General features: G+C 56.5%; 1 protein-coding gene across 1 annotated transcript; it reads left to right on the forward strand.

Annotated features, from left to right (window-relative positions):
• Window positions 1-1100: 1100 nt before the first annotated feature.
• On the forward strand, window positions 1101-10442 carry SNCB (synuclein beta). Its single transcript, XM_037823141.1, has 6 exons — window positions 1101-1383; window positions 2049-2178; window positions 5040-5081; window positions 5314-5432; window positions 9374-9463; window positions 9788-10442. Exons 2-6 carry the CDS (start codon window positions 2058-2060, stop codon window positions 9818-9820), a joined length of 405 nt encoding a protein of 134 aa, XP_037679069.1. The 5' UTR covers window positions 1101-1383; window positions 2049-2057; the 3' UTR covers window positions 9821-10442.
• The last annotated feature ends 1594 nt before the right edge of the window (window positions 10443-12036 follow it).

Genomic DNA, 12036 nt, shown 5'->3' on the forward strand with positions numbered 1-12036 from the left:
TGCCAAATTGCCTTCCAAAAAGCTAGTGCCAATTCACAGTCCTATCAGTGGCCTGTGAACATTTTTTTCTTCGAGGCCCTGCACAGTCTGGCTGCTGGCTGCCCCTCATACCTCATCATCTGTCACTCGCACACTCTTGTGCTTCTGGCCACAGTGCCTTTGCCCATGATATACCCACAGCCTGGAATTCCTTTTCTCCCTTGTCTGCCAGTGAAAGCTGACTTGAGAGGCCTGGCTCAGATGTCACCTCCTCCATGCAGCCTTCCCTGACTCCCCTAAGCTGCAAGAGTCCCTTTTCCTTGGGAAACCATAGGCTCTTGGGCATAATTCTTTCACAGCTTTGACTGAGGGCTACTCCAGCCACACTAGCCCTTTATCTGTTCTTAAGCACAGTCCTGCCCCAAAGCATTTGCACTTGCAATCCCCTTTCTATGGATCTTGTCCTCATCCATTTCGATCTTGGTGGCCTCTGTCTTGAGTTTCTGCTTAGAGTCACCTCCTTGGAGAGGTTTTCCTGCTCCCTCTGTCTCAAGCCCCTCTTCTTTAGTCCTTCTGGTAACCCACCGTTTTATCATCTTCAATACACTTCTCACAAGCTGAAATAACCTTGTTTGGTTTAAGTGTTGATGTGATTATTTTCTGTCCTTCTTGCTTTCTCCAACCCCCGCCCCCTCCTCCACGAGAGCAGGGGCCTTGCTTTCCTTTTCCACTGTCTTTAGCCTTGAACCTGCCTAGTACCTATAGTCGCTCAGTAAACATCTGTTAAATGAGTCATTCCTATTTTACAGCACAGGGAACTGGCATTCAGAAAGGAGAGCTCAATAGCCCCAAAGTTCCCATAGTTAAGTAAGAAAGCACAGCTGGAATTTGAATCCAGCCTGTCTGAACTCCCAAGCCAACTGCATTATTCCTTCCTACTCTCAGCACGCTGCCTTGTGTCCATCAGACTGAGCTCTTGGGGGACGTCTGGCGCCCAGGTTTCCCCAGCGGCGCGGTCGGGGTCCGCCCCGCGAGGCTCGCGGGCTCCTCGGAGGTGTCGCCCTTCCCGCCCCCTGTCAGTCAGGCCGAGGGGGGAGGCGCGGCCGCCAGGGGGGGCGCTGAGCTCAGAGCCGCTGCAGAGCCCGAGCCGGAGCCGGAGCCAGAGCCTGAGCGCGCGAGCTAGTAGGGCGCGAGGAGCGAGCGGAGGCTGGCAACGCACCCGAGGCCCGGGCACTGCTGCGCCGCGGCTCAGGTCCCGCGCCCCGCCTGCTGCGGACCGACCCAAGCGCCTGGCCACGGCCCGATCCCCGGTCGGCCCGGAACCCACCCCAGCCAGGCCTAGCGAAGCCCCGCGTCGGCCCGCCGCAGCCGCCGCTCCGGCCCCAGCCCGGGCCCCGCATCCAGGTGAGGCGGGAGCGCGCTGGGCGCTGGGGATGGAGAAGAGGGTGAAGATGGAGAGGGGACCGGAGTGTTGATGAGGAGGGGGGTGGAGAAGGGGCTCGGGGTGGAGATGGGGAAGGGGATAGAGAAGGGGCTGGGGTGAGAAGGACGCCGGTGGGTGCGTTAGTATGCGCCCGGGGGATATGTGAGTCTGCTCGTCTGTGCACCGTCTGGGTGGCCGTGTGGACGTGCGTCCGCGCCCGTATGTCCGTGTGTGTCAGTGTCTGTGCAGAACGTCTGTGTGTCCTGTATGTGCACATGAGCGTGTCCGTGGGTGTATGTGTGTGTGTGTGCATGGCCGTGTGATCCTGCCGTGCATGCACAGGCGAGCCCGGGTCTTCGCGCCGAGCCCGGCGCTCCGGTTCCGCGGGGCTGCAGGTTGCAGGGCCCCGCAGAACTGAGGCGCGGCGCATCCCGCAACCTCGGGTTTCAAGGACGCTAGGACTCGCAGCCGCCCGGAGGCAACGCGCCGGGGTGGGGGAGGCTGAGAGCACGGAAGGGGACTCCGGGCACGGAAGGGCGCCGCGGTCTCAGGAGGGAGGGTAGGGGACCCCCGCGCCCCTCGGGAAAATAGCTGGGGTGAGGGTGCGGGGCCAGCGCACCGGTGCCCGTCTGTTCGCCCTCCCCAGGCCGCCAGGATGGACATGTTCATGAAAGGCCTGTCCATGGCCAAGGAGGGCGTCGTGGCCGCCGCGGAGAAAACCAAGCAGGGAGTCACCGAAGCAGCGGAGAAGACCAAGGAGGGCGTCCTCTATGTTGGTGGGCGAGGAGCGGGGCTTCCCTGGCTGCTGCGGTCGGGTGTCTTGGGGGAGTGGGGCCGGCTTCCTTAGAGGCAGTGAGGGGTCTGGGCAGGAGACTGTGAGTGAGCAGACGGGGTGAGGTTAGCAGGGGTCACTGGGGACAGAGGGAGCCCGGAAGCCTCTGTCAGTAAGGAGAGCGCTGGGTGAGTGGGCACTGGAGGGGTTGATGAGGGTGGAATTCCCCCTGACAGGCCAGAGACCAATGCAGTGATCAAAGCAGATAGCCTTCTTTTTTCTTGTTTTTATTATCATTGTCAATATTCATAGTTACCTTGGGGGTGAGCCCTTTACCTATGCCAAGTATGGTGGGGAATGTGTAACTTTCATTACCTCATTTAATGCTCCCAGCCCATTCTATAGATCAGGGAAACTGAGGCTGCGGTTTAAACCGGCCTTCCCCTTCAGCTTCCTCCACATCTGAGCCGCTCTCCAGGTCTCCCTGTTCCTAATGTCTGTGATTCCACCATGGCCATCTCTCCTCCCTGTCCACCCTCCTTGCAGCTGCCAGCTAGTGTCAAGAGAAAGACCAGGTGGTTAAAGTCACTCGCCCTAAGTGTGAAAGGAGACTGAGCCTGCAGGGCTATTTGCATAAATGGGGAACTGACATTTACCGAGTCCATCTGGTGACTCAGGGTTTGCGCATGTGGAGCAGGTGTAATTGTCTTCATAGGCAGACTCAGAAAAGCTGAATAATTTACCCAAGGTCACAGAACAGGTTGAGGATTGTGGTAATTTGACAGATATTTATCAAACACCTACTACGTGCCAGGCGTTATGTGGATATGGGGAGGCCTGTCCTCCTGAAGCTGAGCAAGAAAATATCAGATGTTGATACACAGCATTTCGGTAGTGAGATGTGACACCAAGTGGCTGGGGTGGGGACTACTTTGGATAGAGTAGTCAAGGGGAGATGACATGAGCTGAGGTCTGAATATTGAGAAGAAACCAGGTATGTATGTGTGAGTGTGTGTGTGTGTGTGTGTATGTGGTGGTGATGGTGAGAATGGCAGGTGCAAAGGCCCTGTGGTAGAATGGGCTGGAAGAGACCAGACTGGAGGAAACAAAGAAACTTTAGGCCAGAGTAAAGCATTGTTATATACAATTGCCAGAAGAGGTGGTAAGCAGGTGACAGAATCTGATTACAGTTTAGAAAGGCCCCTCAAGCTGTTAGATGCAGAATGAATTGTAGGGAGGTACCTGCAGCCACCAGATGGGGCAGGGGGTGGTGAGGCTAGGGCAGTGGTGATGGGAACAGGGAGAAGGCTTGGCCCCTAGCTCTGGCCTCCTTCCTCTCACCTCCCCCATGCCTTGTCACTCCTGTTGAGCCCCTGGCACCCCTGAAGTGGCCTACCTGTCAATAGATTCCACTCCACCCCAAGCCATCCTGCCCTTCCCCTTAGATCTGTACCTCCTGCCTCCTCCCCTTGCCGAGGAACCCCCAGAGGCCCTCTGGTTCCTATTCATTAAAGCCTCAGCTCCTGGTCACCTGGCATTTGCTGTCGTTCGAGCTCCTGCCTCAGTTTACCTTTCCAACTTTGTGTGTCACCATACCCCTTGCTTCATGCACTTCAAGCCAGCCCTGAAATCACACTCCTCAGTGTGTTGCTTGCATGTTCCCTCTGCCTAGAATACCCTCCCCAGTTACCTTTCTGCATCTCCACCTGCTCTCCAGGTGTCAAGACCCAGGCCACTCCCCTCCCCCATCAGGCATCCCTGGTTCCCCAGCCACCCTGAGGCTGGAAATCATCTTCCACCACTCAGGTCCATGGAATCTGCTCTTCTCTTACCACCTTGAGACAGCGAGCCACTGGCCTGGGGCCTGGCCCAGAGTGCTGTGAGCAAATGTTTGTGGCAAGATCAAGCTTGCGTATGCACCCGCCCCCTGCTCCCTCTGACCTCAGCCTGTCCAGATACCCATTTCCGGGTTGCCACATCTTTGGGGTGGCAGCCTCAAGTTCCAGCAAGTACCATCCTCCCTGCAGTTCAGGCCCACATTTTGCAGATGACAAAAAGTCACGGCCCTCCAGAGAAGGCCCAGCTGCTGCCGTGGACCAGTCACAACTGGGCCAGCACCCCTAGACCCACCCTGCACATAAGACATTCCCCCGTTCCCACGTTAGCCAGAGAAGGGGTTGGCACCCTTGCTAGGGGAAGGGAGTCTTTAGAGGAAAAGGACAGAGGGCAAGGGGATGTGGGTGTCCAGAGGCTGAATGTGAGCAGCCCAGTCAGGCCTTGGGGTGCCAGGGGAACCTCTCAAAATACACAGCTTTTTTGCATCCCTCTCCCAGGCCCCGCCTGCCTTCCACCCTGGGTTTCATACTCACAGAGTGGTGGCTGGAGTTTTAGAGTCCAACAGGCCTGCACTCCCAGGCCAGTTCAGCCCCTTATCAGTTGCAGGACCCTGGACAGCTCCTTTCCCTTCCCAGGCTGTCGTGTTTTTCCATCTGAGAAACAGGGGTGATAATGGCACCCCATTTCTCAGGGAGAGGAATAAATGTAAGGATGCAAATGAAATGCTTTGATCCTCTGCAAACATCCACTAGAGAGGCAGGTGTTAATATCAGGTGGGGGGTGGAGGGGTGGAGAAACGGGGTGGGGGAGTAGAAGTACTGAGAAAGTGTGTGTGGGGGGTGCTGAGGAGTGGAAGGGGGTGTAGCACAGGGGACGTGGGGACTTTGTTGGAAGAGACCCAAGGAGGAAGTGAAGGGGCCAGGATACCCATGGCCAGCCTAGTCCTCTGACAGCTCTTTACCCCGCACACCACACTGGACTCTTCCCTCCACTCAGAGCCCTTAAGTGTGCTTCGTTTTCTCCCTGCAGGAACCAAGACCAGAGAGGGGGTGGTACAAGGTGTCGTCTCAGGTACCACCCTCACCCAGGGCCTCTGATGTGGCTGGGATCCAGAGAGCCAGGGAGGGAGAAGGGGTGTGCACTCCCAAGACTTGGGTCATTGGAGGGGGGTGTAATCCATGGGGAAAACAAGCCTGGGGTACTATGGCAAGGGGGCACCTGGGCCTGCCCTTCACCCTGGTCCTCAACCCCTCCCCAACCCACCCGCCCCGCCCCACCCGCACCCCACCCCTGCATCCTCTAGTGGCTGAGAAAACCAAGGAGCAGGCGTCACATCTGGGAGGGGCCGTGTTCTCTGGGGCTGGGAACATCGCAGCAGCTACGGGCCTGGTGAAGAAGGAGGAATTCCCCACCGATCTGAAGGTGAGCCTTTCCCCCCACCCACACACATATCAAGCACACTTTATGAAGGTGTGGGTGTGCGTGTGGCTTTCCCCGTGACGGTCATCCAGATCTGGCTTGTATATGTGTGTCCTGCTAACAAGTGTGGCCCGGATCACTTCTGGCCACATCTGCACATATCACTGATTGTTCATTCATTTCATTTCATTCGATGAATAACCATGCCAGGCAGCCATTGTTCTAGGAGTTTGAATAAGTTTCTTGCATTAGTGGAGCTGACATGGTAGTGGGAGAAGATACACGGTAAAAAGCCAACCCATAAATAAACGAGGTGATTTCAGACTGGGAAAAGTGCTATGAGGAAAAGACAACAGAGTGATGGGATAGAGAGTTAAGGGGTGAGCGGAACAAGTGTAGCTTCTCTGAGGAGGTGACACCTAAGGTGGCAAATGAGGGATGAGCTAGAGGAAGTTGCATGGGAAGAATATTTCAGGCAGGGAAAATAGCAAGTGCAAAGGCCATGAGGCAGACATGAGCTGGTCCTGTGAGCCATGGGTGATCTGTGTCACACATTTGTGCAGACATGTTCCACCAGGGGAGTGGTGGCAGCTCCTCATGTGTGCATAGAAACAGGGACTCCATCAGCTCACCCTGTAAGACAAGAGCTGTGGGCTCTTCCTGGCCCTGTGACCCTGACCAAGTCCCATCGTGTCTCTGAGCCCGATTCTTTGCTTGCAAAATGGGAGGTGAACACAATAGGGTTCTTAGGCAGTTTGGGGATAACACAGAGCAGAGGTTCTCCAACTGGGGCACACATCAGAATCACCAGGAGGGCAGTTTAAAATACAGACCGTGGGGCCCCTTCCCCAGGATTTCTGGTTCAGTTGGTCTGAGGTGGGGCCTGAGACTTTGCATTGCTAACAAGTACCTGGATGATGCTGATGCCTGCTGGTCCAGAGATTGCATTTGAGAACCACTAATCAAACGAGCCTGGCTGGCACCATGGGAGTTCAATAAGAGACAGTGGTCCCATTATCGTGTGAGAGGGCCCCTGCGACTGCGGGTGTGCGTGGGCATCCCACCATTGCCGTGTGCTCTGTGGGCCCACCTGTGCGTGGACAGACAATCCCCTTGGGGGTGCACTGGGTCCATCTGTATACATGCATGTGCAGCCCTCCGCCTCTGCAAGGCTGGGGGGGCCCCTCTTCAGCACCTGGTTTGGCCGATCAGTGTACATTTGGCACGAGCCGCACCCATTGTGCGGTGGAAGATTCCACATCAGCCCTCCACTCCAGACATCTTGCACCACTGGTTCCTTCCACTTTGAGAAGTGTCTAGGACTTGACTCAGAAGTTTGGCTTCAAGTCCTGCCTCAGCCTTTGACTGGCCGTGTCATTTTCCCTTTCTTAGCGTGTTACCCAGGGATGGCTCCCATGCATTGATCTCTTGTGTCATGGAGTAATTCACTGGCTCTTCATCATAATGGTCCCATTTTCCAGATGAAGGATCTGAGGCTCAGAGAGGTCAATTGGCTTGCCCAAGATCCCAATTCCTGCCTGCCTGCCTCTCTTATAAGGTGGCTGGGTGGATAAGCTCAGATCCATTTAATGGGAATTCCTAGCTGCGGAGCCAGGCCCTGTGCTGGGAGCAGAGGTGAAACCGAGAGGGAGAGGGGCAGGTTCAGGCTGTGCCCTGTCAGCCTTGAGGCTGTTTGTGATGGGCATTTGCAGAGAATCATTTTTCTCTTGCTGCCTTCCTCCTACCAGCACTTGTTGTCTCCTCAAGGCCCCTTTCTCCAGGGTTACAAGCCAAACAACAGCCCTTTGGGGACACTGGGCATGGGAGAGCCCAGGCCAGCCCAGGGTCTGCATTTCCGAATGTCTCTATACCTACCTGTCGGCTTTATGTAAGGGGGTGCAAAATATAAGGGGGCGCTAGCTCTCAGGGTCTCATTTGCATGACCCTGGGAGCAAATGCCTCCTTAAAATGTACATCCTGAGTGCCTCCCCACTTCACCCCAGTCCTGGCCCTGCCTCCCCAACTCCAAGGGCAGATTCTGGCCTGACTTCTATAACCACCAGTGAGTTGGGTGTTTTGTTTTTTTTTTGTTTTTGTTTTTTTAAATTCAGTTTTATTGAAATACATTCACACACCATACAATCATCCATGGTATACAATCAACTGTTCACAGTACGATCATATAGTTGGGCATTCATCACCACAATCTATTTCTGAACATTTTCCTTACATCAGAAAGAATCAGAATAAGAATATAAAATAAAAGTAAAAAAAGAACACCCAAACCATCCCCTCCCATCCCACCCTATTTGTCATTTAGTTTTTGTCCCCACTTTTCTACCCATCCATCCACACACTAGATAAAGGGAGTGTGATCCACAAGGCCTTCACAATCACACTGTCACCCCTTGTAATCTACATTATTATATAATTGTCTTCAGGAGTCCAGACTGCTGGGTTGGAGTTTGGTAGTTTCAGGTATTTACTTCTAGCTATTCCAATGCATTAAAACCTAAGACGTGTTATCTATATAGTGCATAAGAATGTCCACCACAGTGACCTCTCGACTCCACTTGAAATCTCTCAGCCACTGAAATGTGAGTTGGGTGTTTTTAAACTGCCTCTAAATGTTACCATAAAGTACTTAACTCTTCTGATCTGGCTGGTTTCATTCAACAGTAAATTGGCAAGATTCAGCCATGCTGTTTTGTGTGCCAGTGTCGTTCTTCATCTTTGTGTAGTATTCCATTGTGTAATCCTTGTATAGTGTTCAATTGTGTGATTAGATCAGGATGTACAATTCCATCTGGCTGTGTTAGACATTTGGGTTGTCTCCAAACAATGTGTTCAAGCCAGGATAATTAAGATTTTGTTTCTTCCCTGGAAATAAGTGGCTGGGTGGTTTTGGGCAAACCAACTTTTCCCCACCTCCTTACCTTTGGTATAACCATCTGTAAAATGGGAGCAACAAGCTAGAAACTCATATGTTCCCAGGGCCCCCCGCCCTGCCCCCCCCCAACAGGTAACATAAAGGTACTGAAGATCTCTGGATGGGTTTGGTGCACCCAGAGCTTCCATTAGGGAGGGACAGTGCTCACACATGGAAAAAGGGGAGGTGGTGTGCCCCCTGCTGACAGGTTCCCCCAGAGGGTCCAGGCCCATGCCAGCCTACACGTGACCTTCAGCCTTGCACAGCCATGCATGTACCTGTTATTGTGTGTGCCTGCGTGTGCAGCCAGGCAGTTGTGTGTGTGTGCACATGCATGTGCTCGCCTACAGTGGCTGGTTATATGTCTGGCAGCTACCCCCCCCAACTTTGCCCACTGGTCTGTGCCTGTCTGGGCAGCAGATGCAGGGGGGAGGGGAGAGTCTTAGCTCACACATCCAAGCAACACCATGAGCTGTTGATTCCAGCTTATCTTAAAATAGCAACAGCTGAAGAAACCAGGCCACCAAGGGCCCTGGGGGAGGGAGGGATGGAAGGTGGCAGGGGAATGGCTCAGAGCCCCTACCCCGACCTGTTCCTGAGCCCCCTATCTTCCCCCAGCCCAGGGGAGCCTCCAGGGTTATCTCTGGGGGTCTCAAGGCCTGGCACAGAGCCTGACACACAGGGGGCAGGGGTAAATAGGTGACTGAGTTTGGTGGCTATCCCCTGTCCCATCCAGTCCAAATGATAGAACTGCAGGAGGGGGCAGGGCTCTCCTCCAGCTCCCCTCCCCACCCCCAGCTTCAAGTGGGTGATTTTGGGAGGGGGATGTACCCTTCACATCTCCCTCTCACTTCCAGGGCACATCAAATAAACAATTTAATTAAAAAGCTCTGCTTGCATTGTCAACACAGCCTAGCTCCCCCCATTCTTCAAGTCAGCCAAAAGCTTCCCTGAGCAGGAATCTGGGGGCTCTCCCGGGCTGCCCTCACCCGCCCTGTCCCTTCTCTGCCGGCAGCCAGAGGAAATGGCCCAGGAAGCTGCCGAGGAGCCGCTGATCGAGCCCTTGATGGAGCCCGAAGGGGAAAGTTATGAGGAGTCACCTCAGGTGAGAGGGCACCAGAGCTGAAGGGGACCCTGGGCATCCAGGGAGATGGTCTCTTGGCAGGACAGGGTTGGGCCAGGGGACTCCAGGGTCCCCTTTTCTAGAACCCAGTCCCCCAGGGGGTGGGTGCAGGGAAGGGAGGACAGATGGGGTCTAGTGCCCGGCCCCAGGCATCCCTGCCAGACTGTCACCAAGCTTCCTGGGTGGGCCCCTGTCCAGGGGGAGGGGGCATGCACTGCTCCTCCATAAAAGGGAGGAATCTCCCGGCCACGGCTTGACCCCCACCCATTTGCTCTTCTCCACTCCACCCCCACCCCTCTGATGCAGGAGGAGTATCAGGAGTATGAGCCAGAGGCGTAAGGGCCCAGGACGGCCCCTCACCCGCAGCACAATACTCATCCTGTCCCCTGCCCCGCCACCCCTACCCTCAACCCCCACCCCACCACGGAGCCAGGGCTGTCCTTCTACCCCATCCCCCCAAACACGAGATCTTCCTTCTGCTCCGAGGCTCCCCCTCGGAGCCTTTGTTAGTGTCTGTCCATCTGTCCGTCCTACCCGCCCGCGTCCACCCACGCGGCGTGGACAGGGCCAGGGCTACGTCCGCGCCTGGGATCCCCTTCCCACCCCGTCCTGTGCAGTGTCTGCGCGGATGTAGCATGTTTTCTGTGTTTTTCAACCAAGGTCGGAAAGCGACGGCTCCCTCCGCCCCCGACAGAGGCTCTCTGAGGGGCCCGGGGCCGCCCCGGAGTCCACCCCACCCACCCCCCATTCATCCACAAATCGACCCCAAGAACCTTTTTTTTTAAAAACCAAAACCAGGAGCCAGGCTGTGCCATGCCCCCTCCCTCCAGCCGGCCCGACCCCAGCGCGGGCGTCTGTGTTGTGATTGTGGCATGGAGAGTACCCCCAACCCCCGTATGAGCGTGTTGCGGACGGGCAGGCCCGGCCGCCCGCCGCGTGTACACGAATAAAGCCAATCTGTCTGCAGCCGGCGCCGCGCGGGCATAGCTGAGCTGGGCGCCAAGTGGGGGCGACCGACGGGCTTTGGGGTCCCAGCCGTGCCCCACTCCGCTCTTTCGGGCCAGATACACTCAGCCCAGGGTCACCCCTCAGGCCTGAGCTTCTCCATCTCCTACCCTCTCCCAGGGACGACCTGGAGGGACTGGGGTCCCCCCACCCAGAGCTGGGACTCGCAATAGCCTGGACCGGGCTGGGAGGAGGGAAGGTGGTCTCGGGCGCCACCTGCTGGGCAGTAAGGCGACTGCTGGGAGTGCGCGACCCAGGGAGGCCGCGCCGCTGCAGTGCAGGGGTCCGCGGCTCGCACCTCCGCGCCCACGCACGCTGGGCTGTGCACGAGAGCCCGCGTGCACGCACCCCGGTGGGCACGCACGTGCAGACACGCGTGCAGCCCCACGCGTGCGCTCACAGTTGCACACGCACCGCGGAGAAGTCCTCTGAAATCAACAGCGCGGGCCCTGAAAGAGGCTGTTTGGCGCAGAGTTCTCCCACTCCACGCCGCACACCCCGCAGCGCACACCAGCCGAACGCAGAAAACCCCGTCTGAGGAGAAGGGGAAAAGGGCAGTGCCCGCGCCCCGCCCCCGTTCGGAAAGGCGCCCCAAAGTTTGCGGCTCCGCTGGAATGGGCGAGGGTCCACAATAATCTGGGAAGCCAGCCAGGAACCTCGAGCGGAACAGGACCAGCACTAGGAGGACCCCAACACCGCCTCAGTGTGGGGAGGGAAGGAGCCGGGATGCAGTCAAGGTCGGCGCAGAAACATACCCGGCTTAGCCGGCGCGGTGAACCCCTCCCACTGCGATGCCTAAGCACCGCCCCCGCCCTGCCGCGCTCTTGCCTCAGTTGGCCGCCGAGGCCCTCTCTCCTGTCACTCGCACAAGGCCCCGCCCCTGCCATGCGGAGGCCCCGCCCCCTGCTGTTCTTTGCCGCAGAGGCCCCCAACCTCGTCTGCACAAGACCCCGCCCCCTTTCCTGCGGCGATCGGGCCTCCTTTGCATGCCCAAGTCCCGCCTCGCTCTACTCGTCCCACCCCCAAGTGTTAGCACCTCCTCCTCCCCTGAGTCCTGGGGGGCGCGAGGTGGTGATGCCCAGCCTGGAAAGGCCTTGGACTCGGCGGGAGACCGGTCCGCTCGGGTCGCCCCCGGCCTGCGCTGTAAGGATCTTCATTTCCGAAAGGAGGAGAGAGCTGGCACAAGTGTGTGTAGGGAAAACAAACCGCGGGGCTTTTATTCTCTGACTCACTTCAGGGTAGGTGTCCGGAGCGCCAGACCCCTTTTGGTTGAATTAAGTCGCTACTTGAAAACCCTCAGGCTGAATTTGGCCCGCAGATGTGTTCAATTTGTTAGCGCTATGTTCTAAAATGTTTGAATTGGAATATCTTCGGACTGGGCACGCCTTTTCTAGCTGGCCACGGTCCCCGCCCCTCCCGGGTATCGTACACCCATCCACTTCACCCATTTTCATGTACTGCCTGGCCTGAGTTGGCAACCTCTGCTCCAGCTACCAGCTCCTGAACCCCTTATTTATTTATTTATTTATTTATTTATTTATTTCCCCATA

Source organism: Choloepus didactylus, assembly GCF_015220235.1.
Source record: "Choloepus didactylus isolate mChoDid1 chromosome 11 unlocalized genomic scaffold, mChoDid1.pri SUPER_11_unloc1, whole genome shotgun sequence".
In the NCBI taxonomy this organism is placed as follows: domain Eukaryota; kingdom Metazoa; phylum Chordata; class Mammalia; order Pilosa; family Megalonychidae; genus Choloepus; species Choloepus didactylus.